At 45.7% G+C, this 12951-nt stretch overlaps 1 protein-coding gene and 1 pseudogene across 2 annotated transcripts in view; one reads left to right on the forward strand and one right to left on the reverse strand.

Annotated features, from left to right (window-relative positions):
- Nucleotides 1-12951, reverse strand: part of LOC126538682 (cytochrome P450 3A14-like) — a 63048-nt gene that overhangs the window by 3951 nt on the left and 46146 nt on the right. For both annotated transcript variants that reach the window (XM_055074905.2, XM_055074906.2), the window contains exons 11-12: nucleotides 4903-4994; nucleotides 1744-1884 (exon numbers count right to left, since the gene is read on the reverse strand). In XM_055074905.2, coding sequence (XP_054930880.1) covers nucleotides 1744-1884; nucleotides 4903-4994 — 233 coding nt within the window. The remainder of the gene's footprint in view (nucleotides 1-1743; nucleotides 1885-4902; nucleotides 4995-12951) is intronic.
- LOC126538756 (U2 spliceosomal RNA) lies at nucleotides 3673-3853 on the forward strand (annotated as a pseudogene).

Below are 12951 nucleotides of genomic sequence, written 5' to 3' on the forward strand. Positions count from 1 at the left end.
ACAGAATTACAGGGGGCAAGGAAAGCGACGTATGGAGGCTCTGTTCACAAATAGGGACACACGCACATGCTGTGGGAATGCACCACGCTCCAGTTTTCTCATCCCCCCGTCAGCAGTCAGACTAACTGGACAGCCTGGCTGAGGTCCGGGGACGTAGACCGACAGCTTGAACTGGTGGACTGGGCGAAGAAGGCCAAGCAGGACCAGGGCCTTACTTGAGCCCGATCCTTCAGCCACCTGCCCCTTTCTCCTTCCCCCTTTCAATAAAGTTTACCACCACCACCACCATTACCACAAGATAATTATTTTGCTGTTGTCCAATATGAACATCACACTCTTTAGAAAAATGTAGCACTTTAAAGTAGATTAAGTGGATGTTTCATGTGAAAATGAACGTGTTCTTGCGAAAAAAGAAATTACCTCAACCTTTGTCTTTGTAATCGAGGCGACTAGCGGCTGACGTATATAGGTCATTCTGCTCTATTGCGCTCAATTCCACTCGTTTGCGCAGCTGTAGGGACCCGTCTAGGTGGCGTAGTGACTTTGACGTTGCTCTACGAAGAACGAGGTCTCAGGATCAATTCCCGGCCGCGGCATCCGCATTTCGTTGAGGGCTAAAATACAAAGAACGCCTGTGTGTCGTGGACTGGGTGCGCATTAAAGACCACCAGGTGGTCGAAATTTCTGGTGTCCCCCATTATGACGTGCCTCATAGTTATATAATGGCTTTGTGCATAAAATTCCTTATTTTGTTTTGCTTGGCTGCACCGTAATTGCAAGCTAACACACATGACGCATGAGCATGAGGGCGCTAGTACACAAGCGTAGAGTGTGTCGATTCCTAAGCGAAATTTCAAGCGTATACTAATCCGCTTTTCTCGGAGCTTATCCGAAAGCGAGAAAACGCACCAGATAATTACTAGTTCTTAGAGGAAGCGCGTGGGCCCGTTGGTCACAATCAGTTACTTCCTTCGATTGGTAAAGGCTTGCCACCGTCGCGGCGTTAGAAAGAACTGCCCTGACCTTGGCATCTCGCCTAAGTTCTTTACAGTTGAATACTGGACGACTAATTAAAATACTTTCTAGTAATTCATCTTAGCTAAATTTTGGACTCATGTTGAAGGCAGTAACAGAGCGTCTCAAAGCGCTGTCATGAAGTAAGAATGCGAGAAGCACCCACGTGACTCCCGCGCCAGGGACTTCAGAGAGAAAAAACCCCGAGAGAAGCATGCGTGTGATCGTGGCCCAATCATTAGAGCATGGCGCTACCATGCTGAATGACGGAAATTCAATCACCCATTTCTTTATAAAATTATGGGCAGGCTTCTCCCACATTATAGGTACTTAAGAGAGAACTCGAGGCCTGTCGAGATTCACAGCGGCCATGAAATCACAAAAGAGATGCGGAGTACACAAACTTCTCTAATCATTCACAGCGTTCCAGGCAGCCCGCGACGCACGCACACGCTGCTGTCGAGACGGCGCAGTCAGTTTATTTGACAACCCTACATAATACACGTGTCAGGAGTAAAGACAAAAAGCAAAGAAAGGTTGCCGGAGTCCGTACCCCCTGCGGCAGAGAACACGTGACGGCATGTGAGGACTAATCGTTATGAAGAGAAGTGAAGAACACGTGACGATCAATCGTCACAACCAAAGTGTGCTTTCGCATACCTACAGTATTAGCGATGCTGAGTTGTGGCTTAGTTTTTGTTTCCTGCAGCAAGGCTGACGAGTGCTTACCTCTCGGGATCAAATGTGTCAGGATCGACCCAATAGCGGGGATCTCTGTGCAGCTGGAACGTTGGAGACATAATGCATGTGCCTGCCTTGAACTTCACGCCCCTCCACTCGAAGTCTTCTTCAGCTTGCCGTGATGTGGCGCTGGAGGGAGCGGCGTGCGGGTGAGCAATTACACTGCCATGTTAAGAACATTTGTTGATAATTTCTTGCAAGTAAGTTGCTGAAAGTGATACGCAAGTTTTACATACTCGGCAAGGTTGAAATATTTCGACAGGCGTCTTGTTTTGTAATCAGCGCTATGTGTTTTGTGTTAGGAAGTCAAGCAACCGATACTAAAGGATTGATGACAAAGAAAACGTGGTCGTCTTAAGTTGATATGATATTGTAGCACCTGCACCCATAAAGAGAAGGAAAGAGAAGCCCTAGTGTTCGTTTAGGGGGGAAAAAGTAGATAGTCAAGGTGGAACTAGATGGCGAAGTAAATTTTCAGTTACTAGTGCTTTACCTGATTTTAATATTGTTGGGATTCGAAGTTATAAGTCATCACTTTTAAGCTTCAAGGAAGCATTCTTATTGACAGCTTTAAGTTTAGCAGGCGGCGGGCGTTGCAGCTCAGTGGCTATGAGAAACTGTGCTGAGCACGAGGTCACTAGTTAAATTACCAGCTGCGTTTTCGCATTCCGACAGGGGCGTAATGGAAATGTATGTGCATTTAATCGGGTGCATGTTAAGTAACACCATGCGGTAAAAGCTGGTTCGAATACCACCACTATGGCATCACTCATGATCCACTGTCTGGTTTCGGGACGTCAATGTTATTGCCATGTTTTCATACATATATATTTTACGCAACCATACAGCCAATGTCCTTGGGTCTCTATACAGTCAGGTTACACCTACTCTTAGCAATACATTGCTACATTAGGAATACTTCATGACCTGTTTGGCGCTCTTTGACCCGACAGGACCCTCCTGCCATTAAACGCCACATCGAAGGCCTGTTTGAAAAGTATCCCACCATGCATCCGGAAAAATAGATGTGTCGCCTGGTGTTTTTCTTCATCCTAATACCCTTCAAAGTAGTTCATTCCTGCTTCCACAGAACGAGTCCCACAATTTTTACGTTTCTCGAAATCGTCATAGAACCCCTCCTCGAGAAGTGATGCTATACGGCGGCGGTCGCGTTGGACTAGATGTCCTTTGTGGTTTGAAAGTGCGTTCTTTTCAGGTGCCTTTCGACTTTACGCGGGCTTATGCCTGGAGACTAAGGAGCAGTGCCGCCCCCCCCCCCCCCCATTTAAAAAAAGAATTTCAGTGCCATCCCATTCTGTGAAGGTGGATAACTAGCGAATATTTGTGTGTGGGCCCCTTAATGGCGAACTGTTCACTGCCGTACATCAAACGCCGCATGCACATAATCGTAAGAGGACGCGCGACTAGTCACCCCTCCACGACGTTGAACCTGGGAAGAATATGAGGCACCGGGGGGTATACACATGTTTTCTTGCAAGACGCTCCACGACACCTTTTACTAACGTATCCAGGCCCCCAGGACCGACACGCACCTTACCCCACTCCGAGGGAACACAATGCTTCACCGCAGCCAAGGTGATCACGCGTTTGTCGACGTCCCGCGCTGCAGTAGTGGTTGTGAGGTCACTCGAAAACCACAAGTGGTCACAAACCGCACAGGCCATACAAAATTGGTTCACCCCCAAACTCCCCTTGAAATCTGGCCGTTGGTTTGGTGAAACGTTCCAAATTTGCGGGATCAGGGCCACATGAATCGTTCACATTTCTTTGCGCCTCACGGCCCTGCATGGCGGGCAGCGCGCTTACGGGACCGCCATCACGGGAGAGCGGAAGGAAAGGAAAGGAGATACGCAAGGGCTTGGAACGCCGACAAAAAAAAAAGGGCGGTGCGAACGTAGACTTGGCCGAAGTAGGTCATAGTGTAGTGTTTGTTTATCAGCTTAATAGCTGATACGGGTTGTATTTTGACTTAAGGTATTAAACTTATTTTTGAAGTTGGCGGATTGCTTAAAGCCTGCTTCGCCTCCACCGCAGGTCGGCCCGGTGTGGCGCTATCTTCGGGATCGGCCCACATGTGGGGAGAAATTTTCGATCTACACGGCTCGATAGACGCACGCAATTTTTTCCAGAACCTAGCCATATACGGCTTCATTGTCAAAAGACCGATAAAATTAGAGGTGCACGAACAAGAGCGCTATTTGGGTGCACTTGCCAGGTCTTCTAATTCTTGTGTCAATATCTTTGGAACAATGTTACTCAAATTGTCCTTAAAAAGGCATTCAGACAATCTTTGTTGCGGTCACCAGCTGAGTAACTTCTCAGACAATAAGCTGGCGACTTCTCCTTATCGTGGTAAGGTATGTGTTTTATGTTGTTGTGGTAGTGTCGTACAGATTACACTACAAATGTAACCCACTCCTATCTAGGCCCTATGAGGTACTGATAGTATGTTCAAACAAAATAAATTGGAGCACTAGGGCTTGTTAAAAACTCCCATAGTGCGGATCACTCTACTGAAATGTTTTACCTTTATTGAAGCAGGTGCACCCTATTTGAATCTGCTTCATACCAGTACTGTCATCTGCAAACACTGTTCAGATCTTCCAATTGCTTCTGCTTGGCTGTCACCAAGCTTTGCACACAAATTCATGCAGTCCTTAAGTTCGGTCCGTAATTTTTGCCGACTCAAAGTCGCACCGACACAAGGTGAGAATACTCAACACAACTGCGTCTGCGGAACAGGACACGCCACTAATTTGCATGCCACCTGCAGTCTGAAGACACAAAGGGCCCTCCCACCACCGCCACCACCGCCACCACCACCACACCACCACCACCACATCGCACAGTGTGGACAGCCTGGACCACGCAGTTCCCAGTAGTATCCAGCCATAATAAGGAATTCAAACTCACTTTCGCATCTTTCCGTTGTAAAATAAATAAGGTCGGATACTTTTGAGACAGGCCTTGTATTATTTCCTTCGTCATCATCATTGGAGTGTTAAACCGGCAGTCTTTAAATTTTGTGGGAGTCCTGGCGCAAATAAATTTCAATAGGTTCTCATTCAACCCTTTAGTCAGCTTGCAATGGAATCAAGTAAGGCATCGAATACTGATTGCACTTACACCACAGTAGGTGGGTGAAGCCTCAGCCCTTCCTCCACGACTTGGATGAGGTACTTTAGCTTCTTCGTAAGCACCTTGTAGTCCAGTGTGCCCTGATAATAGGAGAAATACATAGTAGCGGGACCTCAGCTCATGACAGAAGAGTGCTAGAAAACAGCGACAATGTTTCACCGAGATTTATTCTCTCCGGCCACTGCTATTTCGATATCATCAATCAAAACACTTTTTCAGAGACAGAGAAAAGTCACACAGAGGTATCCGGACCGATAACCGAAAAAGGCTAGTTGCTGGAGCAGTAAAAAATAAGACTTGTATATACAGGTCAGTTGTGGAAATGACAGCAGAAACATGTCTTAACATTCTGAGGTATAGCAAAAAAATGGGGCATAAATGAACAAAGATTACAGGCACTACACTTCGAGATTAAACAATTTAGAACCTTGCTTACATTTCTGTGTGGTCTAACAAATTTTTGAGCATTTGTGCCGCATATTTCAATAATTCTTTCACGATATACAATACAATAATTTGGCCGGTTAAAGTCGGTAAAGCATGCCTCGTATTGCAAGCTGGTCATGTGAAGAGGTTTCAGGGTAGATGAAAATTCCTGTAGTCTGTTTTCTCAATTCAACAGACTCCATCCCGAGATCGAGAATTCCGCATCAAATTCCCTGTCACCTTGAGATTATAAATCACTGGCTTCCTCGGAATGCCGCATTCTCCAAAAGCTACCTGCACTACCTTGGCCTCCACATCAAGCCAAATTGTGATGACTGTGGTGCATTAGAAACTATGGAGCACATTTTGTTGCAATGCCCTGCTTAAAGTGATGAATTATCTTGTTAGTTAAGTAATAGGCAATGCTTCCCAAAAAGCACTACAACTACGAAGAATACTAAATCCTCGGCCTTCTTCAACTCAACGATAAGCTTTAACATTTCCCTTCATTTTCCTCCAAGACAATGCCTTAAGTGATGAGCCCTAGCCTGTTTTCACGATCACCTTGACTATTTTCTCACATGTGCATACGATAATAACATATTTTATTGTTTTCTGTTTGTTTTCCCGCCCTCTTTCTTCTAGGACTTTTCTGTTCTCGATCACTATCCCTATTCAGAGTGCATGCACGCGCATGTACATACGCTGGCAGAATTGCCTGCATTTCAGTAAAGATCTCTCTCTCTCTTTCTCTTTGGATTCAGTGAAATAGAAAACTTATGGTTACATAGGATAGTACCAACCATGTTCGAGAATTATAATTAAAGGTATAATTTATGGAATGGGAGATAAATGTTCTGAAAGCTCTCCTTTGTAGCTTCAGTACAGGCTTTAGGTATGTTATACATGTATGTCACGGCCAAAGATTCGACATATTAAGTAACGTGGTTATGACAAAACGGAATATACAGTGACCTAAGCAAATTTCATGGATTATATAGCCTAGCCTAGATGAGGGTGAGTACCTAACCGACAGTCTTTCATATAATAGCAAGCTGTCATTCCGAGTGTCAACAGTTCAAACAATTGCATGCTTCACCGTATTGAAATCGTGCATTTTCATAATCTGGAATTTTTAGAGGTGGTTTATAAATACAATGAATAGGGAAGTGTGAAAGCAATAACAAGTCGAAACAGTGATTCGGTGAGGGATCACTGGTCCTAAGGAAGTTACGAGACCTCGTCCACAGGGTTTGCTCTGGTATATACTTATTCTACAATTTGTGTCACCTGCGGCTTCGTTAACGTCGAGGTTGAAAAGAAGGCATTCCTCATGTCGGCAAGGTCCGAAGGCTAGGCGAGTTGGTTTGGCAACGTTATTGAAGAACCGCGTAAAATATAAGAGACGAGACCTAAGAGACACGATGTGAATGCAAGGGACATGATGTTATGAGCCGTCATGGTTTTAACATCGGCAGGAATGTGCATTCAACTCTATCTACATACAATATCTGATATGAACAGCAGCTTGATACTCAGGCAAGAACAGCTTGTACCGTATTGCTGACGGCGATTATACTTTCAGGCTGACCAGCGAACTTCCCACGCGGTGCGGTGATGTGGTATCGGCTACGCAATTCCACTAATCGGATTACGTGGAGACACAGCTAGCAGAGAGGGATCTTCCTTCCCCCATGCACCGTCTGCCACCTGGAAGGTATTCTGGCTGCCTCAACTATATATGTGACCGCGGTGCCTTCACTACAGCAGCGCAAGACTCGGGCACGAACAACTTGTACCACATTGCTGAAGGCGATTATATTTGCATGTGCGTTAAACCTAATTTGCTTTCACACAAATTTTCTGAGTCGCGCGCTGCTGTTCGAGTTTTTGAGACGGTTGACAAGCAGCCCTCAATTAGCGAGAAGCTTGCCAACATTTCGCAGGATTTATTGGAAAAAGTGGAAAAGACGCAAACAAATATGAAAGAGGTGAAAGAATCAGTGCAATTTGTCGGCCACAGCATTGGTGGTGTTCGGAAGAGTCTTGCGAGCGTTTGCACAGATTTCTGAAAACAGCGAATCGAACATATGACAAAGTAAAAGAAGAAAATTTGAAGTTTAAGAAGGAACTTGTGGCAGCTAAGGCCAATATATTCGAACTGAAAGAATACAGCAGACAAAACAACATTGAAATCACAGGTTTGTCATTCGTACCAAATGAAAACCTTCACCAAACTGTGTGAACGCTCGAAATGAGACTTGGTGTTCCATTGAATGACTCTACGGTTGATGTTGCGCATAGAGTTTCATTCAAAGATAAATATTAACAAACTGAATAGTACGATTAACATGTTGATCGGCTCGTAACAAGATCCTCCAGGCTGCAAAAAAGAAATGGTTGCCAACTGCAGACTTTGGCTTTGAAGAGAGGAGTGCTGTCTGCGTTAATGCACTACTGCGCTACTAGGCAAGACAATTTAAAAGCAAAACAAAAAGAAATGGAAGTACGACTGGGTGCCGCAAGGCAGGACCCTAGTACAGAGGACCGAACACTCTCGTGTTATCAGCATAATGAAAGAGTAGGATATAACACAGATAGACTAATCGAGATGTAATTGAAATGCAAATTGAACTGCTAAAACAGGGACCTCAATCAACAACTCTTACGAATGCGATACAGATTCACTCTTGCACTGTAATAATCCTAGCGTTAATAAAAATATTATCAGCCTACCGTTATTTCTAGCTGAACACAAATTTCAGCATCACGTAATAATTCCGACAGCGACTTCGCCTAAGCATGGCGAATATGTAAGCCAGCAATTCACGACAAAGCAAAGCAAGCGGAGGTGGTGGTGTTACGCTCATCAAAGCCAACCATGCATTTAAAGTCTGTTCTAATTTGACTACACAGGCGTTGCTGGAATATGAGGTGTTACTTATTGAACTTCAATTTGGTATCACAATTGGCGTGGTTTATCGGTCACCAAGTTCTAATGTCCCTAGTTTTCTTCAGGCATTATAAAATATGTTAGACGAGCTATGCGAGAAAAATAGGGAGACAACTCTATGTGCCGACACGAACTTGAACATACTCAATGAGTATAATATTTCATATCGGACACTATATAAATCATACGGGCTGGGAATCTCATTACTGCGCTTACGCGTGTAACAAACGCTTCTGCGATACTTATTGACCATATTTTGAGCAGTCTTAAGTCTACAGATATTACCTCCGTAGTAGTATACAACAATTTTTTGGATCATGTTCCAGTGTTCTTACTTGTGTCAAATCAGCGTCAACAGTCTATACCATACCGTCAAACAGTGTTACAAATGGGTCGCAAGCCCCAAGGGTTGCGTTGGCCTGGCGGCCTGGGGCACAGCTGGAAGCATCCGAAGGTCCTGGCAAAGGATGAGTCGACTGCTAACAGAACAACTTGTTTATTATAGCATCGCAAAAGAGCGGCCGGTCAGGTCGACCGAAGTGGAGAAACGGGAGACCAGGTTACTCGACTGAATAAATCGAAGCTTCTTTCTTGGCGTCCGGGGGCAGCTGCTTTTATACTCTCGGAGTCGAGGGCAAGAAGGAACGGCCCGGAAGAGGCGCATGTGACGGCGGCGCACGGACACGTTGAGACAAGAAGTGATGTATCCGCCGGACCGGCGCTGGTCAGACCTCCTCGCTTCACAGTTGGGGAGCTCCTCTCCCCGGCTGCCGCACCTTGACAAGCGGGGGCACCAACATGCACACACACACACGCACACACACACGAAGACATGTGGCATTGAAACATGCCTGGACGCGCTTGGCAGGAGGCGTGGGGCAGCACTGAACTGGCCAAAATGTCCGCCGCTGTGAACGAAGCCCCGGCGTCCGTTGCATCCGTGTCGGCTATACCGCACGTCGGAGGCGAAACGTAACAACAGCTACACGCGTGGATAGAATTTTACTGCGTGAAAAGTTTTCCACGATAGGCGAACACGCCGTGGAAAGCGCAGATGCAAACAAAATGTACGAACGCTTGAAGAATGCAATATCAACGTGCATAGTGCTAAATCAAGAGCAGTTAAAAAATGCTACAAGCAACCGATAAACACTTGGATGACGCAAAGTGCGTTAAAGCTATCCCCTATCAATGATTGTTGGTACAGAAAGCAAAAGCGAAATAAAGAAAACGCTCGCTACGGAACTCAATACAAGTACTTCAGGAACAAATTATTATCACACATACGATGTTGTAAGAAGGGATATTATAATCATGCTGTCACAGTAAATGAAACAAGCCCTATATATATAGGGGAAATAATTAATTTCGTCTTTAAATGTACCAACCAGCAGTTCAGGCTTCCGGACATTACTCTATACTGCGATTCGACACAACAATTAGCTAATAAACTTAATGAATTTTTTACGAAGATTGGTCATATTCTCTGGTTGCTATGTGCCCAATCCCACACCTGCCGCCGACTTCTAGTAAAGGAAAGTCGTTCCTATTTTTGGATATCACTGCCGAAGCGGTAACGTCTACAATTCATTCCATGTCAACTTATAAAGCCCCAGGATGTAACAGTATACCATCGTACCAGCCTACCAGTATACCAGCATAGTGACATATAATCTAGATTTGCTGTGCCTTTAAGGACGCAAATTCTGAATTGTGTTTTTTACACTGGGACGTATCCCAATCTACAGAGGAGAACCAGGGTGACAGCCAGTTAGAAAACTACCGTCCGGTGTTGAATATTCTCTACCACACACAGTGTTCGAGAAGCTTATTGTCAAGCGAATAATTAAGTTTTTGATAAACTACCACATGTTAACATTGAAGCAACACGTATTTTGTCCAAACGAATGGACCAGCACCGCCCTTACTCATGTTACAAACCGTACCAGCACTTGCCTGAATAACAACGAAATAGTGAATGGCATATTACTGGATATTAACAACGCGTTCGACACCATCAATTATCAGATTCTGTCAAAAGTTTCGAATGGTATGGATTTCGAAGTGACAGTTCATATTTATTTCAGAATTACTCGGACGAAAGCTACCAGAGCATAGACTTATACAGTGTCTCATCCGACTTACTACCTATTACACGAGGCGTTCGGCAGGGGTGAGTCTTGGGTCGGATACTATTAGAGCGCAGCTCTTTGGCGTCCGTTCCTGGGTTTCGCGTCGTCGTCGGCGTTGTCGTCGGCCTCGTAACCAGCTCCGCCCCCCTTTCATCCCCCCAGCGCTAGCAGCGACCGACTGATACCGCTGGATGCCGCTGACGCCGCTAGAGAGTCAAGATAACGTGACTGCATAGAACACCGTCGCCGCCATGCAGAAAGAGGAGGAAAGGGTCCCCCCCCCCTGTTCTTGTGTGGCGGATAGGGTGCTCTTCAGTTGCCGACGCGCCGGTTATTTCACGTAGGCCCCGGCACGTCGACGAATACGTGACCACCTTCCCACGGCTAGACCTGGTTCTTAGCGCTGCGGAAGCGAGGGTATCATATTGTTTGTGTCGGCATCGGCGGCGTTGTCCCTGAAACCAACTCCGCAGCTGGGGTTGACTCACTATCGGCGTCAGCGGCATCAGTCAGTCGCTGCTATCTCTTCCCTCCTCCCTTTATCGTGTTGTCCGCTTGCTGCGCGCGCTTCTGCCCCCATCGTTTGCCGCTGGGTGTACACGCCGCCCCCCTCCCCCTTCTTCCTGCGAGTCTCCGGTTGTCAAAGCGCCGGCTCGAACTTAATTCCTTTCTTCGCTCCTCCTCCAATGCAACCCCTGTGCGGTGGCAATCAGAGAGCCAGATCGGTGGCGGCGGATCTGTATATGTGCACCGCCCGAGCCGAAATTGCCGCTGCCGTTCGCCCTGTGCGGTGGCAATCAGAGAGCCAGATCGGTGGCGGCGGATCTGTATATGTACACCGCCCGAGCCGAAATTGCCGCTGCCGTTCGCCACTGCGAAATCATCTGCCAGTTCTTTCTGAGCCATGAGCGAGACGACCGATGGAAGTCCTCCGTCTGCTGCTGCTGCTGCTGCTGCTAAACGAGCTGCCAGAGCAGAGGCCCAGCGCCGTCGCCGTCAGAATCCAGAGGTGCGTGCCGCCGAAGCAAAACTGTGCGCCGCAAAGTTGCCCAACGGCTTGCTGGTAGTAGCTGCCTACTTCGCCCCTACCGCACTCACGAAAGACGTCGTGCACTTCCTGCAACTCGCATTAACCGTCCATCGATCCACACCGATGTTAGTAGTGGGGGACTTTAATGTTGACATAAAGACAAACAGCAATTTCCTAACACTTATGCGGGAGAACATCCCGTTCCTCTCGCTCGTAACGCGTCCCACGGCTGTGACAACCTCGCGAGGCACTTGTATAGATCTCGTCTTTGAGAATCAAGCATTGGTGTACCAAGTCGAACATATATCAGTCTATTTCTCCGACCACAAAGCTTCCTTCATGACTGTCAAGAACTGTTAGTGGAGTCTTTGTTAAAGGAATACGTGTGAAAAATAAAAAAAAAATTCTGTGATAGCGCATACATGTGTTGCTCGATTTCTTTGCCTCAATCTATCGAAAAGGTGAAACAGCTTATTTGCTGCGCTCAAATTTCGCATTAGGAAGTAACGTAATCGTCGGTAATTTTTTTCCTTGTACGTCTATCACTTTCCCCAAAGGCTTGATAAGGGCGAGCCAATAACGTATGCTGATCTTACCACAGCTTTCATCTCAGGAAAGGACATTGATCACTTAGAAAACACTGCTAATAGCTAACTAGAAAAATTAGAGACGGTGTCATGGACAACAAATTAACACTAAATACATATAAAACAAGGTACATCATATTTTCGTCCAACAGAGTTAAAATACCACCAATAACTTTGAAGATAGCGACGAGAAAAGTTACAGAAGCTCAACAAAAAAGTAGACAGCATGTTACACTCCTGTAATACGTAAAGGCGAAAGCCTGTTGCACACGTGGTAATGTTTTAACTTATCTCATCGGAGGGCTCATACCTCTTGCAAGACATAACGAATTGCAGTGTGAAGTAAACGTACTGCGATTTAGGCCAATTTTGCAAAGACACACGCGAGTCCATAAAGTACTATCTAAAGGACCCCCCCCCCCCCCCCCATTTCGCTCTTTCTTTCGTTCCGTCTTTTTTCTTTCTGTCTTTTTTTTCTCTCTTGCTTTCGTTCATTCTTTGTTTTTCCTTTCTAACTTAACTTATTGTATTGTGACATAGGGCGCGCGTATTCAGCTTACCTTGCTCCGGTGATCAAGCTGCAGAAAACAATGCTTCGAATATGCCCTTCTCTGGTTACACGAAACACACAACCGGCATTTAAAAAATTTACATTATTTCATTTGCCGTTGTTAGAAACTTCAAAACAGCGTGCTCGATTCATGGCATACTTTCAGACAGTAACCTGCTTCCAAGTACCATTTTCATCACGACACACAGAACAGGAGGGCACAATTCAACATAAATTTTAACGTACCACCTATTAGCAACTTTTACGGTAAGCGCAGGTTAGCCTTCATTGGAACGAAAATATGATATAATCTACTGAAGACAATAAAAGAGAGTAAAGGATTTTCATATCTTCTTACA

Source organism: Dermacentor andersoni, chromosome 8 (genome assembly GCF_023375885.2).
Source record: "Dermacentor andersoni chromosome 8, qqDerAnde1_hic_scaffold, whole genome shotgun sequence".
Lineage (NCBI taxonomy): Eukaryota > Metazoa > Arthropoda > Arachnida > Ixodida > Ixodidae > Dermacentor > Dermacentor andersoni.